Below are 19,433 nucleotides of genomic sequence, written 5' to 3' on the forward strand. Positions count from 1 at the left end.
CTTTTTTTTTGCGTTATTTGGTCTTGCTTTTAAGGAATGCAGTTTAGCATGAAAATTCTAAACAAACAAAACGAAACAATTTTAAGATGTATTTATTGATTTTCATGTCTGTTTCATCTAGCGGACATTTTTTTTTTCAATTACATAAATATTTATTGCTCAAAACACTGACGAACATATTTCACGGAAACACAAGGAGCTTAGCATGTACGTGGTTGTAATAAAGGTTTTTGATGCATTTGCTACAAAGAAATACACCCAACACAGCACATCATGAAATATTTCAAAATCCGAAGAGCATTTACAGTGATATATGCCTTGGAAAAACAAACTTAAGAATTCAGGACGATTTGCGTGGATACTTTATGTGCATCTTATGAGAAGTCCGTGCAACATGTTGATGTTTAAACGCTGGTAGGTAAATGAATAGCATTTTAAGACACAGCACTCTACCTCTACTATTGTAGTCTAAATGCAAGAGAGATGTTAACACTATAGATGATGTCCAATAAAACAAAATCTACTCATTTATATGACCCCCTATCTATCTTTTAATCCATTCAACATTCTTATAGATATAAAAATAAGAGTCTGTTAGACTAACACATACGATGATATATGAAAGACTAATTGAAAGAGAGAAAACATGTATTAATCTTTATTCTTTCTATGATTGAATTACGCTCTTTATACTGCCAGGAGAGGATACTATCTTGGAGGAGGGGGACAGAGTCATTGTAAATCTCAACAAGGAGCTCGTACAACAATTGCAAGTGAACAACGGAGAATGGAACCCAGAGATGGAAAAGGTAGGTAGACACAGAGTCTCTTTACCAATGCATGTACACATAATACACACAATATTATTGACTGCCAATTGCATTAGTTAGCAAAGCCGAGAGAAAGAGCGAGAAGGAAAGACTTTCTCTGTATGGTATAAATACACTACATGTCATACATATTATATATAATAATTTAATTCAATTTCTAACAATCTCTCTATAAAATATACATTGTATATTTAGTATGTTGGTACATTTAATATGTTATCATGTATGCACACACTCATTAGATGACGATGTAGGGTAATAATACGTTGTAGTCTAACAGTGTTATTTATTCAAACCAAATTTTCGACGCATATTATGTGTACACACGTCTTCTTTAGAATCAACGTGAATAACAAATTAAATATACGTCAAAATTTGTGTTTGAATGAATAGCACTGTCGGACTAAAATGCATTGCTATACCCTACTTCGTCATCTTTTCTGTACTGGTACCAATATCCGGACTACAAACATCATAATTTATATACATGTATATATATGTAAATATATATATTGTATAGTAACACTCTGTATAGGGATGCACATACACTTCTATCGCTTTGATTATAGAAGCATGTAATAATAAGGACCCCGCCATACTGCGTTGCTTCTGCAAATACTCCACCGGTGGGCCTACAGTTTGTGTCTCTTAAAACAGAAAAAAGAAAACGCTGACTTCCTCATGATTTCAAATTAATAAAAACAAAGTTGAATCATGCACTACTGTAATTCTGATTCTCTCTTATTAGTCTGTTTATATTTAATCTTTATAAGTCTCCCCCTTTTTTAAACTGCTTAAATATCGTCTAAGAATTACAGAGAAAAATTAGGAGTAATTAAATAGACCTCCCATCTTGAAAGTAAAAGGCAATGCAAACACACATTTTCTGGGAAATATATCTTATTCGTGAATGTCAAGTACCTCCGGAAAGTTGGGAGATTGGTGCACATCTACTCAACTGGTCAAGTCAGAATCAAGTATTCCGACAGCAAGACATGGACATTTTCTCCTGCTTGCGTCACAAAGGTATTCTTTAATATTTTTATATGATTATGATAACTACGGTATTCTATCTGCCCTGAAGAATTCATTCATTACCTTTCCTCTCACTATTTATGGCACTTTATGCTAAACACTTGATAGTTAACTCTTTGAAATATTTGTGACTTAATGTATAATTCTCTAAGATAGAAAAATCATGTGATTTTTTACCATTTTTTTTTCTTTGAGCAGCAAGCTCCCCATGTATTTAGGTGCAAACGAAGAAATCGTGTTTGTTTTAAGCAGCAAATATTGTAGTACTATAATGACATTCCAGTGACTCCGAAAAAAATATGTATTTCAGTGCTTGTGATCTCGAAATAACCATCTTGGTGACGTTAGTGACTCTCCAAATCATAGAAAATCTAGAACTGAATAGTTTCAATGTACTGTAACGGTGGATGCCAGGGGAGTGAGAGATGGATCATGCACGATAAGCAGTGATAAGGAACATTATTGCTCAGGTTTTCACGGTTGTATTCTTTAATTCCAGGAAAGACCAACGAAACTCTTAATTTAGTCAATACATTTCCCTTACTCAGTTGCTTCTTTCAAAATGATGAAATCGCAAGATAATAATAGTAATTATAATCATTTGCAGAGCTTAAAGGTCCTGTTTACCTTTGGGAGCAGTGATTTTAAAAAAAAGATGTTTAAGATATCACTATTGATGCTTATGTGTAGGTCAATTGTATCACAAAACATCCGACCATGTATTTTTTTTTTGCAATAAAACCCAAACTGTAAGTATTTTTCTCTTTAAACCATAATTGTAGACGGTTTAGTCTGAAAACATTTTTATTATAACTATTGGTCACATTTTGCATATTTAACAATATTTAACATAAATTATACTGGTTCAAAATTTTGCATTGGTTGTCTCTATCCCTAACTCACATTTTAGAATTATTTTGAAGCTCTAAAGCTGGGTTTTTGTTTCATCTGCAAATGGTAAATTATGTTTTTAAATAGCGCATGACACATAATGTCCCTATGCGCTCAATAAATGGGAAGATTATACAAAAACATGAAATTCCAATTAGAATACCGAGCTTCATGTTTGCTTATTCTTCTTTCTCACCCTACTTCTTACGAGCATGTCCTCCTCATTCTGTCACTATACAAGTAACAAATACATAAACGAAAATAGAATTTTTATTTTAATTCAACAAAATTTGTTTATTTTATGAAAATCCTTTTTCTTCATATGTTTACTTTGTATTTCACTTTTTTTCAAAAGACAGGCATTGTTTGAATCTAGCTTTTATTCAAGCTTAATTCATTATCATATCCTGGTGTGAGGAACGTCAAGTGTTAACCTTTAGCATGCAGACGAGGAAATTGTGATGCATGCTTCAATATTTTGTGTATGGTGTGTGTGTGTGTGTGTGTGTGTGTGTGCATGTGTGTGTGTGTTTTTTTTTTTCGTTCCTAGTTACCAACCTTCAAAGCTGGGGACAAAGTTCGCATCCTGTCGGATCAAGCAACGGTCGTGGCGCTACAAGAATCCCACGGTGGCTGGGTGGAACGAATGTCAGGCGTAAGAACCTATATAAGATGTTTATTGGCTGTTTAACAAAACATTGATAGAACATGAATGTCATGCATGACTATTATAAGATTCCCTTATTCCAGGTATTTAGCATTAACATAAGGAATGAAAATAAGCAGAAAAATGAAGTAAGTGATAAGATTACGCAACGCTATATGCTGATGTCTCGTGTATCATTCCAATGGTTAAACGTTTTGTACATCAAATTTGCGTGAAAGTTTTTAATTCTTCTCTCTCATCTTTCTATCTGGATTTGCTTGTTTTGTTTTTGTTTGTTTGTTTGTTGCTTTTTTTTTTTGCTTTTTTTTTAAAGCTGAAATGGACTAAACTACGATATCAGCTGACATGAATTGTTCAACTCTCAGTGTTTGTTGAGTTGGATAATGCAATAAGAGTAGTTAAGCCAGTTTAATTTGCTCCTTGTGTCAAAGCATTCGACCTAGCTGCGGCTGAAAAATAAACAGTAGTAATACGGATTTTGATTATTGCCACTCTTTTGCCAAGCACATGAACTATACGTTTGTGCATTACCCGATTTGATGTTCTGTTACAATGGTTCCTCTGGTCTTGGGAAGAGAAAGTATAATTCCTCTTCTTGTAAAATTACGAGTAAGTTGCAGAAAGTAAGAAGCAAAATGAAATAAGATAGATAGTGACCAGTCTGACCCTCATCATTACGCACAGGCCATTGGAATGGACGGGCGAGTTCTGTTCTCAAATGCCGACGGTGACGTGAAAGTGAACGTTGGGGGTAACTTTTGGACCTTTCACCCAGACTGCTTAATTCCTGTTGAACAAGAACATGGAGTAGATGGGTTCTTCGAACAGGCTGGTGAAGGTATTGTAAATTCACCCAGTAATTCGAAAAAGTGAGGAGGAGGACTAAACTAGATTAAGGTTACAAGTCAAATAAATTGCTTAAAGCTTCAAACAATGTAACCCAAAAGGCAAAACTGTGAAAGACGAAGGGTTTCGAAAAGTTTTGACTTATATATTACTCCTATGCTCTGTACAGCTAGTTTTGTCGATGTTCGAATGCATATCTCTTTAAGTGCCGTGTCTTTTAACATTTATGTAAGTCTTACTTCTTTCCGACATTGCTACAGACCAATTAAGATACAATACAGTATCCCCATTGTAACACAAAATAGCTGCTTTGAATCAGAGGTTATAGACAGGGGGAATGACGGACCGTGTAAGATCAGGATTAAGGTATTGTGATTACTAGTATACTCAGTTGTGTTGCAGGAGAATTCTTGATTATAATAAATGATAAAACGTCAAAAAACATATTTGTTATAATGGCAGACTTTTGATACATCTCGCACCCAATGATTATGCACTTCAAAAGATCTTTGTTTATTAACAGGATTTTAACTTATCTTTTAACTATATGTATCGTTTGTTTCATGATAATCATGTTAAATAATTTGCCTTTGTACGGGTAGTCGAGGTACTTGTGGATAGATCTGTAGATAAACTCTCGGCAATTCGGATAGTTTTTAATCGATTTCCCTGAAGTTTATTGTCGATTTTGTCATTATTCTATTTTAAGTTTTATTGTTATTTTCTTTAGAGACGGTTGTTCATCTCCTAAAGCAACTTCAAGACCCATTCGAACTTGCTAATCGTGAGGTATTCCGTGGCCGGACTGCTGCAGCGATATCAAAGAAGATGCTTTGTGCCGCCTCAGAGGGGGATGTCGGAGTATTGCACGAGCTTATTGCCCGGGACGAGAGTTTTGTAATACAGGCTTTTTCTTCAAACAACCATGATAAGGTGGAGAAAAGAGGTAGTAGAAAAAACAACAACAATAACATAGAAATCAAGAACCTAGGCAAGCCAGGTGGAGACAGGTAGTCAGTAAAAACAAACAGACAAACAAACAAAAAAATAACAAAAACTATAGAATCCAAGAGTATATGGGGCTTAGCTGAGCCAGGGTAGAATATACATGCAAACCTTCAAACAACACATAAGGCTTTTTCTGTTTCATCCTGTCAGTATCATCACGTACTGTGCCTTAAGTTCACTACATCTGGCACCGAATGTTCATCAGATGATTATATCAAACCCTAGGGTGTACCTGAATTACAGCTCTCCATCGTATATAGGCCAATTACCTATCCTCTCTACTCCTTTTACCAGTGAGTTAAAAGAGCATATCGTTTTCCTGCTCTGACAGATGTTCAGATCCAACTAATTTTCCTTTCAAATCTACTTTCCTTTTCACCTCTAATGTAACTCCACCCTCATTTTATGCAGTGGTTAAACTGGTTCCAATTGGCTTTCCCCTTTGATTGCATGTTCCTTATCTTTCCAACTATCTCTCCCCTTTTGAATACATATTCTTTCCTGCCTGCTCTCCCTTTCAGTGTTAGCTATTCTACCCTGGCTCAGCTAAGCCTCATATACTCTTGGATTCTATGGTTTTTGTTTGTTTGTTTGTTCGTTTGTCTGTTTGTTTTTACTGACTACCTGTCTCCACCTGGCTTGCCTAGGTTCTTGATTTCTATGTTATTGTTGTTGTTTTTTCTACTGCCTCTTTTCTCCACCTTGTTTGACTAGACAAAGGAGTCCCACGTATTCCGCAGTCACACCCTCAGTCACATTCATGACACCCACCTCCTAGAAATGGAAAATGTTAGCTATTCGTTTTCTAAAGCTGATCTTCAATACACAAACATACATATTAAAATAATGTTACGAATTATACAAAACATGTCTTGTATCGACTTTTCTTCAATGGAAATAAATAAATGCAGTAAAACACAATAAATGCATTGAATTGAATGTCTTTTCAGCAAATAGTTGCATAAGGCTTTGTCTTTACATCGGACATTTATTTTATTCAGAAGTCTTGCTTTAATAGTCCATTTTTTTTAATCGCAAGGTAAATGCTGCCGTCAAGGGTAACACACCTCTCCACGTGGCGAGCTACAGAGGTCATCTTGCGGTTGTCGAACTCTTGGTAAGAAATGGCGCCAAACTTGATGAGAAGGACGAAGACGGGGACACGGCACTTTGCAACGCGGTCTATCAGTGAGTTTGTCGTGCGGGTATTTTACTGTTTATGAATTGACAATTCGTTTTTGTGAGAATCTTTGTCAGTATTTACCCAATGGTGAATTACTGTTATCCCTTGCGCTAAATATAAGATTGTGAGAGTGAATTGTCAACAGTCAAATAATATGATTACTCCACAGATATTAGATTAGCATATTTTATGCATGATTTTGTCCTTATTTTGTTGTGTGTCACAGGAATGAAACCGAAATAGTCGAATACTTGTTAAAGAAAGGAGCAAAGACAAACATTGCTAACAACGATGCGAAAAGTGCACTACACATTGCTGTCCCCAAGAATCGCACCGACTGCGTCGAGCTACTTCTCCAGTACGGCTGTGATCCAAACTTGCAGGTTATTTTTCTTCTTTAGGTTTTTAATACACAGAAATAATATGAAAACTAAAAGTGGTCTACAGTTCTAATGAATAAGCGAAACCTTCGTGATAGTTTTTACGAAAGGTTGTACTTTAATGACATACTTTTTTTGAATAAAGTATGTCATGTTATATATTCTACAATATATTAACGTTTACTAATGTTGTAGAATATGTCGTAGATTTTATGACACAGCTGTTTTTTGAAATATTATGCTGAGGCATAATAGGTAACAATAGGCATTTGAAAAACAAACTACAAAGAAATTATATGTTCACTAATTGCACTGAATTGTTTGCAATGCACAGGACAAAGCAGGTGACACCGCTCTCCATGACGCCATTCGGAAGAAAACGAACGAAATAGCTGAGCTTCTTATCAGTGATGAGAAAAGCGACCTTACGATCACGAACAAGGTCAGGTACAACCCTCTCCACCTTGCTGCATGCCTGGATAACGCACAGTAGGTTTGCCAGTTCCTTACAAATAGTAACCCTCTACGTCTCTCTGTCTCTCTCTCACACACACACACACACACACACACACACACACACACACACACAAATAAGGGGCGAATGATGCCGACCCAGTGAGATACTGCAACATTGTGTACTTCTTTGTGTCCTTGCACTGCCTCTTAACAATCAGGCATTATGAGTAGAGTGAAATAGAAATTATACATAACATAATAATATGGGAAGGGGGTCGACTTGGAGAACCACTATATATATATATATATATATATATATATATATATATATTTGGTGGTCATAACGGTTCCATCCTTCTGAAATCATACATTTTATGTTCCTATGTTTTGATGAAGAATTATCTTTCTGGTTTCTCTCTCCTCATTTTCATCTGTTTTCTCTTCTAATATCTTTCTCTTCTGTATCTTTTTTACTATACAATGTATGATTACTATAGGTCCTCAATTGTTGTACAGTCTTTTCATTTCACTATATTCTATTTACCTTATTCTCTGTTACAAAAAGAAGTGAAACACATGTTTTGTTGAAAAATGAAATAAACTTTGAATTGAATTGAATTGAATTGAATATATTATTTTCTTATTGCACTCTTACTTTTTTATGATTTATTCATTTTCCCTATTTCTCTTTCCTCTTGGTCATGTTGGTTGTCCTATTTCACCCTTCCTTTTGAAAATTGGTAGTCTGAATGACATAATCTATATAATATAAATTATGTAAATCGACTTAAAACAGATAATGTTTCTATAAGAAAGATGATTGAATCTTTCATCGAAACATATGTAGTGAAAGTGACTGTATAATAAGTTTTTGGAATATTAATACTCAAAGATGATTTTAAACTGTTTCTATTAGCAGGATAGAAAAAGAATCGTACAGTCACGTGACAACATATATAATATCATTATGGATATCGTATGATAACATTGATGCTTATATTTGTTTTTGGGTGTATTTCTACACAAAGCTTTATGGCGAGTGGTTTTTTTTTTCTTTCTTTTGAAGGAGAACGTTTGTATAAGTTGTGCTATATGTTTATGTAGTGTGTCAATCCAATCATCAAAGTAATACACTAATTTAACTGTCGAAGTTGTAGCAAGTAGATTTCAAATTCATGAAATTCTTCCGTCGAGGTGTTTTTCATTGCAACTGATTGACAAATTGCCCTATATCGACGTAATTGCCCTACGTCAATGTAGGGGAATTTGTAAATCAGTTGCAATGAAAAACACCTCGACGGAAGAATTTCATAAATTTGAATAATAACGCAGTACCCGCTGCATGCTATAAGGATTAAAACCAACACTTGCTGTCGGGCGAAAGCTCGGTGGTCTAGTGGAGATGACGCCTGTCTGGAGATCAGGAGGTCGTAGGTTCGAATCCTGCTCTAGTATGTACGCCCATGATTTTTTATCATGGCTACTACTAAAACATGATCAATTCAGTGCTTATGTACGTCGATGTAGTGCAAATTGTCAATTAGTTGCAATTAGTATATTATTGCAAAGTTTACATTATAGACGATGGTGGGGGAATTCGTCTGGTATCTTTAACTTATTACCACGTTACACCGTAAATATCCTGAAATAATACTGCCCATTCACTGAGAAATCCCATCCCATTTTCGTTTGCCTCTACTTTGAGATAAAAACCATCATTTTCTCTAGGAATAATACTTTATTGTCAAAACATTCGATATTCTGAGTGTTTGACTTAACCTAGCTCAGAATTGGTGATTTTTATGATGTGAAAGTAACTATGAACGCGCTCTCGTTTTTTCAGAGTCACAAGCAAGATTCTTGCTAAGAATTCCTCCCTGGTTGATATTCGGAAAGAAGATGGATACTCAGCTCTACACCTCGCGGCCAAATACGGTTATCGCAACATTGTCAAGATCCTGGTCACAGAGGTACAAATACATGTGTATGTCCATTATCGCAAACATCCATTTATAAGTGCAATTACATCTCATTTCAATTATTTTTTTTTCACATTTTCAACAACAACAAACAACGTCAAACATGCTTCCTTTTTCAAATATTTAAATGATCTCCTAAATTTTTTGCATGATCAGACAACAAACTTTGAACAGAGTCATGCAATGAATGTTGTATTAAACATAGGATAATGAAAAAGCTTTTGGAAATGGAGGGGACTGGCGAAACGCTAAACTTGTACATTGCAGTCCCCTCAGAAAAAAGAACAAATTCACAGCAACCCTTGTTGCTCATCAAAAAAGAATGAGAACAAAAGTGCGTTCTGAATATGCCGCATTCAGAATAAAAAAGAGTAAATAACGAATGAATGAGGGGAGGGGAGCTTGACATTGAGAACAAAGGAAATACAAGGTATTGCTGAAAAATACATAACAAAATGAGGCTTTTTCCCCAAAGGGTTGCTCTCTTTTTAGAAGTGTACTACAGGCGTTTGATTTAAAAAAAAAAATGATTCTGACATCTTACCTGCGATCTATTACTTTCAATCGCAGGGAAACAAACAAATTTATGTTAGAAGCATGATTGTGTCGCAACACCAGCGTCGCGCATCCTGCTCACATGTACTGCGCTGTGTACAGATTTGCCATAATTGTTCACATTGGAGAGCTTGCACCAATGTATATTGACATCGACTGGCGTAGACGACTTTGCTTTTCTTTCCCTTGGGTACCTTATCCATTGGATGTACAAGGCTCTGTTTTAGTGTGTTACCCGGTTTAAAGTATAAAACGGGAATAGGGTAGCCTGAAAGGTAGAAAGGATCCATTTGATTTTCTCAGAACAAGCTCTGACGTAGGGCACCGGGACACCTATGTATGCCTCGGCGCTGCTCTGCTGGACATCGGACAACGATACAGCCGTCTTCTCCCATCTGAAGAGAGCTAAATACATCTTCAAAGATAAAGATGGGAGGTTACCCTTTAATAAAAGTGGGGAATGCGGCACAACCTCTCACGACATGTAAACCCATGTAATCTGGAAAATTCCTCGATGATTGAATCCGAACAATAACACCGACAGTGCGTCTGTGTCGATCAGCAACGACATTTTTCTGCCCCCCGAATCAGACGAACTGAAGCAGAGTCCAGAATCGGACATGACGCCGTCCTCGGAATTTAAATCATTTTTTTTTTTTCGGATGCAATAAATTGATTTTCATCTTTACTGATTGAATACGTATTTTTCTATAAATCAAAGGGGCAATGCACCATCGATCTATACAACGACGAGCATCAGACTGCCCTCGTTCTCGCTATTCTCTATGGTCATCCCCTTGTCGTAGAGGCCCTCGTCGACCACGGCGCTGATGTTAACACCTGTGATGGCGATGGCGACACGTGTTTGCACCTGGCTATCATGAAACACCGGCAAGGCCAGGAGGTACCTGATACGCAGGTTGTCAAGAAGGCGAGTGCTACCTATATTATGAAATCTCACTCAGCTCCCCCCCCCCCCCACACACACACAGTATTGACACACACACGCACAACCAATTACCTCGTTGAGGACGGACTGATTTTGCTACAACACGCATTTTCCATATAGACACCTGCCCGAGTGTATTCGGAACTCGTCCATAACGGACAAGCACTCCATGCCCATGTCAATAATATCAGTTTTCAACTTCTTACTGGCGGTATGCGACAACACAAAAAGAGTACTGTTATGTAGGAGCATGATCCTATAGATGTTATATCAGTTTCTGAGTCTATATCGTTCCGAGTCAATGTCATTCCATCGTGTTGTCATCTAATAAACCTTAATTTATCGCAAGGTAATGATGGTCTCAACTGGAGACGGGTTGGCGGATGGAAGGCAGATAGTTACTAGCTTGTCTTGATTTTCTGCGTGTCAGACTCTATTGAAATTTACCGAATAATGATTAACCCTTGTTTTGTGTATTCTTCATGAACTGTGAAGGGTAATTTTACGGCAAGTGATGGTAGAATACTCGAGTAATCACTAGCTGACTGTGCGTAAAACGTGTAAAAGTGGGATCATCCATTAATATCGATTTGATGCTTTGAAGATTTATTGTTCATTGTCTAAGTTAACTCTTGTATCTCATGAAATCCCTCAACCCCCTGTGTGCCACACCAATTACCTGTCTATAGGTATGTGTCGTGTGAGAAATATGTGTACATTACCTATTTTGGCACAGAAAGAGATAATCATCGTGAGCAGTATAAGCACAAAACAATGGGTGAAAATCAACCAGTTTACTTTAATGAAAACTATGATGAACGCAGTGCTAATTTGGGGTTTTGCTCTGGTTTTCAACTGTAGTTTCTTATTACGTATAGAAGCAATGGGATCACAACGCCACTGACTGCTTTGATGTGTTACCTGGTGCAGCAGGGCTCCGATATCGAGAAAACGAACTTAAGGATGCGCACCCCTCTCTCCTATCTAAAAGAAGTAGCAATTCAAAAAGTCTTGGAGCACATCGCTCTTAAAAGGGAAAGGTAATGATACATCCTGTTTTGTTTTGTTTTTTATCAATTTGTTTTTGTAATATATGCTTTTTAGCAGTGTACCTTTCTCAGGCACTCTCATTTCACCGTCGTTGTGACTTTTTGTAAAGACAGGCACTTACAGTGGCGTACATCATGGAATATCCATATTAATTGTAGGTCTACACAATGGTGTCTGCAGTGATTCTGCTGGGGAGATGGGTGCCTCGCAATGCAGCTCCCCCTTGCCACATACAGGTATAGTACGGCGTATCGACGGCGGATGCCTATCCCTGCTCATCCGGGAGACATCCCTGAGGATCCCCAGTACACCCCTGGGCATCCCTAGTAGCCGCGTGGCGGATACGGCGAAGCCGTGGCCACGCCGCGAAAATTTCAAACATGTTTGAAATATCCGGGAGTTTGCTCCCGGAAAGACACACCCGTAGCACAGCCGACGGACAGCCGACGGACATACGCCTACACCCGGCGGCTAATCCGGCGCATACGTGAACAGCCGTGGCAGACACGTGGCGTGTGAAGTCGTCGGATCCACCACAGCTCCATGCCGGGTGTGCAGGGATGCGTCACAGATAGTCGGCGGACAGTCGCCGTATTAGCTGTCCTTTCCAACGAGTCCCGTCACAGCCGGGCCTAACCCCTACTTGTCTGCACCGAATTCGGCGTATCACCCGCCTGATAGCCGCTGGGCAGTCGGCGGACATCCTGCACGCCCGGCGACTCACCCGTGCACTGCATTTTCCCTGTCCCATCCGCCAGCAATCTGCCAAATTACGTTCCGTCTCGCATCCGAGGTATTATACCTCTATGTGGGAAGGCCGCTTTTAAACAGTGATACCTGCTACTGAATATTCCCGATCCAGTTTCGAAGAGTAGGCCAACACAGGGGAAAAATTGCTGAATAAAGTCTTGACTCGATAAAGTCCGAAAATATGATCTGAAAGAACATTCTGTGCCAAGAACAAATAAGCAGAAAAGAAACGGTAACACCTTTTCAATGATACATCCAAGAATCCGGATCCTCTGAACCATCAACACTTAAAACAACAACAACAACAACAACAACAACAACAACAACAACAACAACAACAACAACAAAAACGTTGTCTTTACCAGAATAGCAACTGCCCGTGAGCTCTGCCACTTCATTCTGCCGTTATGATCACTAGCTGTAATATTATAGACAAGCACATGGTGTACTTTGCTCTGTACAATGCTTGTCATGCCCTATCAAACATGCAATACCGATATCCTACCGGCTGTATCGGTAGACCGATATAACTGCTGAATGAATATGAATCAATATTCTTTTCAATTATGGAATAGAAAGAATTGGTATTCTCCCCACAGATACATAAAATATGTATTAACAAAACAATTTGTTCTCTCTCTGAAGACCCGAATCGTACGACAGTTCCATGATAGAAGTGGGAGAAGCTGCAGGAGGCGGCGGCGGAGGAGACGAAGAGTTTAACAACCAAAAAGAGGAAGGCTTCCCGTCTTCTACGGTTCAAGCCAAACATGGTAAGCTTGCATTAATATCCAGCGATTTTGCAAAAATTATACAATGCTAAAGATGCCAGTGTCTTGACATCAATGATGTCAAGCCTTCATAGTTTGCAAATGCGCATATTGTAGAGTCATATTGTAGAGGGGTATGGTATAGAAAGTGAAATCTCAATGAAGACTGAACTCAGACTCAACAAAAGTTTCAAGTGCTTGTTTGAATCATACAATGCTATATATACTCTTTATAAAAATACATTGCTATAGTTTGTTGAGGATTGATGAAAAGTGCTCGATGCTGTAAAGCAGAGCATATAGGCGTACCCGTCTAAAAGAAAAAAAAAATGAAGTGAAAAGCATGTACCATCAAAGAAAGCTTCCACATGATTTTAATAGTTTTTGTTACCCCATAGTAACGCCGCGTCATTATATATATATATATATATATATATATATATATATATATATATGTATATATATATATATATATATATATATTGTGGCGCCACATAAACACAGAAGCACATCACTTTGAAAGTCAGTCTGCCTGAAGATCGCCACAGCGTGAAACTGCAAGTAGCGGACAAGACGCCAAAGCACAGGTACGCCTATTATATATATATATATATATATATATATATATATATATATGTATATATATATATATATATATATATATGATATATATATTTATAAACAATATATATATATATATATATATATATATATATATATTATGCTACGTTGAAAATGACACGGCGTTCTTATAGTGTAACGAAAACTATTAAAATCATGTGGAAGCTTTCTTTAATGGCACATGCTTTTCACTTCATTTTCCTCCAACACACACCAATGCCGTCATAAACCCACATTATTGCTGATAAAAAAATAAACATGCTGGTGAGAATTGAAAGAGAGAGAGGATGGGGGATTTAAGAAGTTGTTATTGTTGTTGTTTTTGATGTTGCAATATCTTTCATACCCGACTCCATACGTTATCTCCATCCAAAGACGAATCATTTACAGGCGTCCATATCATTGAAGATCCGGACGAGGATTTGGAGCAGGGAGAAGTGATAGGCCGGGGAGGCTATGGAGAGGTGCGCACTGGGCGATGGAGAGGTACGGAAGTGGCCATCAAAATCATGTGCTCTGAGGGAAATCGAATGGATGACGTAGAGTCTGAAGTGTCCATTCACAAGTGAGTTCTAGTGAAAGCAAAGTACACAATGGTCACAACAGTGACGAGGTCTAGGAAAGAACTATCGCGGAGGTTAAAGGCACAAGCACCAGAGATTCACGAGGAGTGTGTTGGATGGCGTGATTATCACCGCCATCTGGTTCTCCCAATAGGCCTATAGTACGTCTTGACAATGTTCAGACTGCAGTTTCACTTCAATGGCAAAAAACAAACAAACAAAACAAACAAGCAAAAACAAAAGCAAAAACAAAATTACATGTTTGTTACAAATATTGTTGGTGTTTACTTTCCTTGAACTAGGTTTCATCTGGGAGGATGACTACATTGAGAGAGTAGGTATTCGGTGATTTGAGCATTTTTGCACCATTCTCCGTTAATCCCTTGGACCACATTCTTCAAATAATCCCTAACTAAACTGGTAACATCCATATTCATAATGCCTTAAGCTACTTTTAAATTATGGGGAAAATTGTGACATTTGAACACTTTCCCTTGTAACCTTTGACATGTTTGACGCCACGGACAAAATAGCCGAATCATTGTGTAGTAATGCATTGGCATGGTATAACGAGTTTTATTATTAAGTTTATGCATTGAGTAATCTACAATGTAAGGAGAAAATGTGTAATTTCAGTATTACATAGTAGAATTTGAGCATTTTCACCTGTCCTTTGACCCTTGACCTTTGACCCCATGACCTTAAAATTCCCAAGAGAATCATTGAAAGGCAGTACATACATATGCATTGATAATCTGCCCTGCCTTGTCATGTCTGATAAAAGTCGATTCCATCTGGATGGGCGTGTAACGACCCTTAATGTAATCATCTGGGCAACAACTGGCAACTGCTTTTAGAGCATTTCGACACAGACTTAAAAAAATGTATTGATATTGGGGGTGAAAAGAGGAGAATTGGAGGGTTTGAATTTCAACGGAGTTGATACAGTTCACAATAGTTTTTTTTATTTCATTTTCAATTTATATTGATTTATCTTTAGTACATACTAATAGCAAAAGCCACTCAATTCAAGATAGGAAAATAAAGACACAATAAATTTAACTGTCAGTTCTTTAACGCAATCCCAAGATAAGTGTAAATACAACAAAGTTTGGTAAACTGTCAATTCTTTAATTCCTAGAAAAATTACAAAAATAGGTCATAAACAAAATAATTTGACTTTACTTCCAATATCTAATTTCGAATACTGCAAATAGCATGATGATATTTTGGTCATCTAAAGAAGGCTGGTGAATGTAATTAATTTCTTTAAATACCTTTTTTTTTTTTATTCTACTGCAACATACTGGAGCAACATCATCATCATCACTATCATCATCGTCATCACCAGTAATATCATTATCGTCGTCGTTATCATCATTAGGGAGCTTTAGATTTTAGACGCGCGGACGTTCAAAGAGAAAAAAACATGATCTGAGTGTGCGCAGTAACTTGATCCGCGCTACTGCGCACGCTCAGATCGTGTTTTTTTCTCTTTGAACGTGCGCGCGTCTAAAATCTAAAGCTCCCTATTATCATCAAGGACAACACCAATATTCCTATCCTTTGAATGACTTAAGTCACTTCGCTTTACTTTGAATGCTTCAAAATGCATTAAAATAACGCCTCAGTGAAATAACTTTTTACAGTTAATACCAGATGATGAATAAAGACTAGCTGTGATAGTGGAATGCCTAGCTGATAAATGGTACAGCATTCACATCCTGGTCATTTTCCATTGTCTGGATGCTAACCACACATACCCATACACACCAATTGACCCTGGTGCAAAGTAAAAATTTTGTACAAAGGGTTGAAAATCTGAACCCTAATATAAAATTCAATCTGAATTTAATGAAATTGGCTAATCATTCATTTTGAAGGGATGGTACATAATTGCGTTGCTTTTAACTTTTTGCAAGATACTAGGAAAACAACTTCTGAAATTTTAAAGAGCATGCAATTGTGAGAGGAATTTAAAGTTGTGCTTTCTTTTTGAAACTCGGTTCTGAAATGGCTGAGATATCCAAAAACAAAATAAACGAAGCGATCTTAATAAAAGGTAGGCTCCATAATCTTTTATTAGGATCGCTTTATTTTGGATATCTCAGCCATTTCAAAACTATTATTGTCATTCAAGAAATTTTGAACTCCTCTTAGAATCATACACTCTTTCATATTTTATAAGAAGTATAATTATCATTTTCTCACAAAATGGAAACCTGAAGCCCTATCTCAACCAAATCTATACTATTCGTTTAAAATTACCTCCAACAAAAGTTTTCACTATTCAGCTATTTCTCATATCAATGTCGGTGGTATCTGATATATAGTTTTTGAACTATTAAGGATCAAAAGTTGGATTTTGTTTTTGTAACGCCTAGTATCTACGTTGAATAAAATCATTTTTTGTTGACCTTGTTAAGTGGTAGTATCTATAGATTACTTGATTTTGTTTACTGATTGTCTCCCCCCCCCAAAAAAAAAAAAAAGAGAGGAAAAAACAAACAAACAAATAAACACATCTTCAGCACGATTTTACTTGCATCGTACTGTTTTGATATGTCTTTTCCTCCCCAGACGGGCCATTCATCCCAACATCGTTCAGCTGATGGCGGTCGGTCACAAACTAAACCAGGCTGTTCTTGTGATGCAGCTAATCCGTGGGAAGAACCTCATGAAAGTGATATTTGACGTAAGTGGTCATGAGCCATGCCATCAAAGGCATTCCCACCATAGCCTTTTGAATATTTAGAAAGGAGAAGAGATGCACCTAAAGTTCATTAGTCTGTGTATAGGCCTAATGTTTATGTATTTTGTCTAGTTGTCATCTACATCCACAAATTGATACCACGTTGAACGCTTCCTCCCCGCAGGACGGTAACCCGCTCTCCTTCGAGCAGAAGGTCCGAGTGTCCCGCGACCTCTCGTCGGCTGTGACGTATCTTCATCACTGCAAAATCCTTCATCTCGACATAAAGCCAGGCAATGTCATTGTGAGTACAATCCTTAGACCTTATTGACTTCCTGGTGAATACCTGTGTACACTGTCGCAGTATACTCGTGAACCTATAAGGAAACTGTCAGTAGGCCCTATCTGGTAATAGTTATGTGGGCCTATATACCTGTATAAAGTATATATATTTATATATATATATAATTATATTATTATTTTTTTTTTTAAGCTTAGAGTTTGATAGGGTCTAAAGTCGGAAATGTGATATACAATTGAGATATTCCGTATCTTTGCTACAGGATGACAAAATATAGCCCTACTTCCCCGTTTGGAGATGGTGCACATTATGCCAGTGAATGCGATTTAGAGGGAAGATATCACCATGTCATTTTGGAAAGGCATTGTATACGTTATGAACAATGTTATTACCCTTAATACCCCATGAAAACGGCATTGAAAATCTTTTCGCTTTCTCTGATTGTTTGCTTTTATTATTTAAATCCCATGATCCTTCCATTGCAGCTGGAGGCTGCGACCTCCAGACCTTACCTGTGTGACCTCGGTCTAGCTCACATCAAGAGCTGCTCCTCCCTGAGTACTACATTCGTTGATGCGCGCGGAACGCCCAGCTATATGCCTCCGGAGGCACTCTGCACGGATAAGAGAGGGACCATAAAAGCGACATCGGCCAGTGATGTGTGGTCTCTAGCTGGTACTCTTCTGGAGCTGTTCACTGGCAAATATTTGTGGCCTCGAATGAATCTCTTTGCTCTTACTTGGAAATTTGCGAGTGGTGACGTAACCCCTCCAGGAGTACAAAGCAAAGATCTGGACGATCGAGTCAGGGCTATGATCTCACCATGCTTCCAGAAAGATCCAAAGGATAGACCCACGGCTGACATATTGATGCAGGGATTCAGCGGACTAGCTTAACCAGATAATGGCTATGCTTGCCCTGCTGGAAAGAACACAGTGTCCCACAGTGTAAAACGCAATTTGAAACACAGTGTGTACATATTGTGAACACATTGTCAACACAGTGTGAAATTTTTTCACTCTATTAAATTCGAGCCTTTCAACAATGTGAACACAATTCATTGTGATTCACCAATTTACAGAGTAAAACAGAACATCACTATGTGAATGCTCTGAGAAAATCAAAACCACAGTGTGAAAAAATCTTCACTTCACACTGTGAAATTCGAGCATTTTCACATAGTGAACATAATGTGTTCACATGTGACACTGTGTTCTTTCCAATACATATATACTGTTAAATTTGTGGTTGTATTTGCATATAGGTCATGTTTGTAGAATAATATTTAGTTGGCTGTACGGAAATGAAGGTGATTGATATTCGCTCTTTAAAAAAAAGAATAAAAAAAAATAAAAAATCAAATTTCATACTTCGTCGAGACCAAGCAGTCACCTTCATTGACATTGTAGTGCAGTCCAAGGCCTACTAGACCGATCTATTTTACTTTTAAAAAGTCACAATGTTCATGACCACTTTACTATGACGAAATCGAAAGCGACATATTGGATGTGTGTACTTCTCTTGTGTTGGAGTTTTCATTATGCCTCCGCCACGAAGTGGTGCCGGAGGCATTATGTTTTCGGGTTGTCCGTCCGTCCGTCCTTCCATCCGTCCGTCCGTCCTTCCGTCCGTCCGTAATGAATTTTGTGGACAAGGTAACTATCAACACTTGTTGAGGTATCCCAATGAAAGTTGGCATGTATGTGTATTAGGGGGTGAAGTTGTGCCTATCAACTTTTGGGTGCACATGCTCAAGGTCAAAGGTCAAAAGGTCAAGGTCAGATACATAAAATTTCACTATTTCCACCATATCTAGTGAATGCCAGAAGATATTTTCTTGAAACTTAGTGTATACATGTCTTACTCAATTAAGATTCTCTGGTGAAAGTTTGGGTCATGAGCTCAGA

General features: G+C 37.6%; 1 protein-coding gene across 1 annotated transcript in view; it reads left to right on the forward strand.

The window, feature by feature from the left end:
* The window catches only part of LOC140238702 (uncharacterized), a 31,695-nt gene extending 13,273 nt beyond the window's left edge, over positions 1–18,422 (forward strand). The window contains exons 5-20 of the mRNA XM_072318602.1: positions 700–809; positions 1,749–1,856; positions 3,307–3,411; positions 4,108–4,261; positions 5,000–5,166; positions 6,317–6,465; positions 6,687–6,843; positions 7,175–7,329; positions 9,140–9,266; positions 10,552–10,761; positions 11,641–11,819; positions 13,225–13,352; positions 14,346–14,535; positions 17,114–17,228; positions 17,410–17,529; positions 18,012–18,422. Coding sequence (XP_072174703.1) covers positions 700–809; positions 1,749–1,856; positions 3,307–3,411; positions 4,108–4,261; positions 5,000–5,166; positions 6,317–6,465; positions 6,687–6,843; positions 7,175–7,329; positions 9,140–9,266; positions 10,552–10,761; positions 11,641–11,819; positions 13,225–13,352; positions 14,346–14,535; positions 17,114–17,228; positions 17,410–17,529; positions 18,012–18,422 — 2,585 coding nt within the window. The remainder of the gene's footprint in view (positions 1–699; positions 810–1,748; positions 1,857–3,306; positions 3,412–4,107; positions 4,262–4,999; positions 5,167–6,316; positions 6,466–6,686; positions 6,844–7,174; positions 7,330–9,139; positions 9,267–10,551; positions 10,762–11,640; positions 11,820–13,224; positions 13,353–14,345; positions 14,536–17,113; positions 17,229–17,409; positions 17,530–18,011) is intronic.
* The last annotated feature ends 1,011 nt before the right edge of the window (positions 18,423–19,433 follow it).

This window comes from Diadema setosum, chromosome 15, assembly GCF_964275005.1.
Source record: "Diadema setosum chromosome 15, eeDiaSeto1, whole genome shotgun sequence".
Taxonomy (NCBI): Eukaryota; Metazoa; Echinodermata; class Echinoidea; order Diadematoida; family Diadematidae; genus Diadema; species Diadema setosum.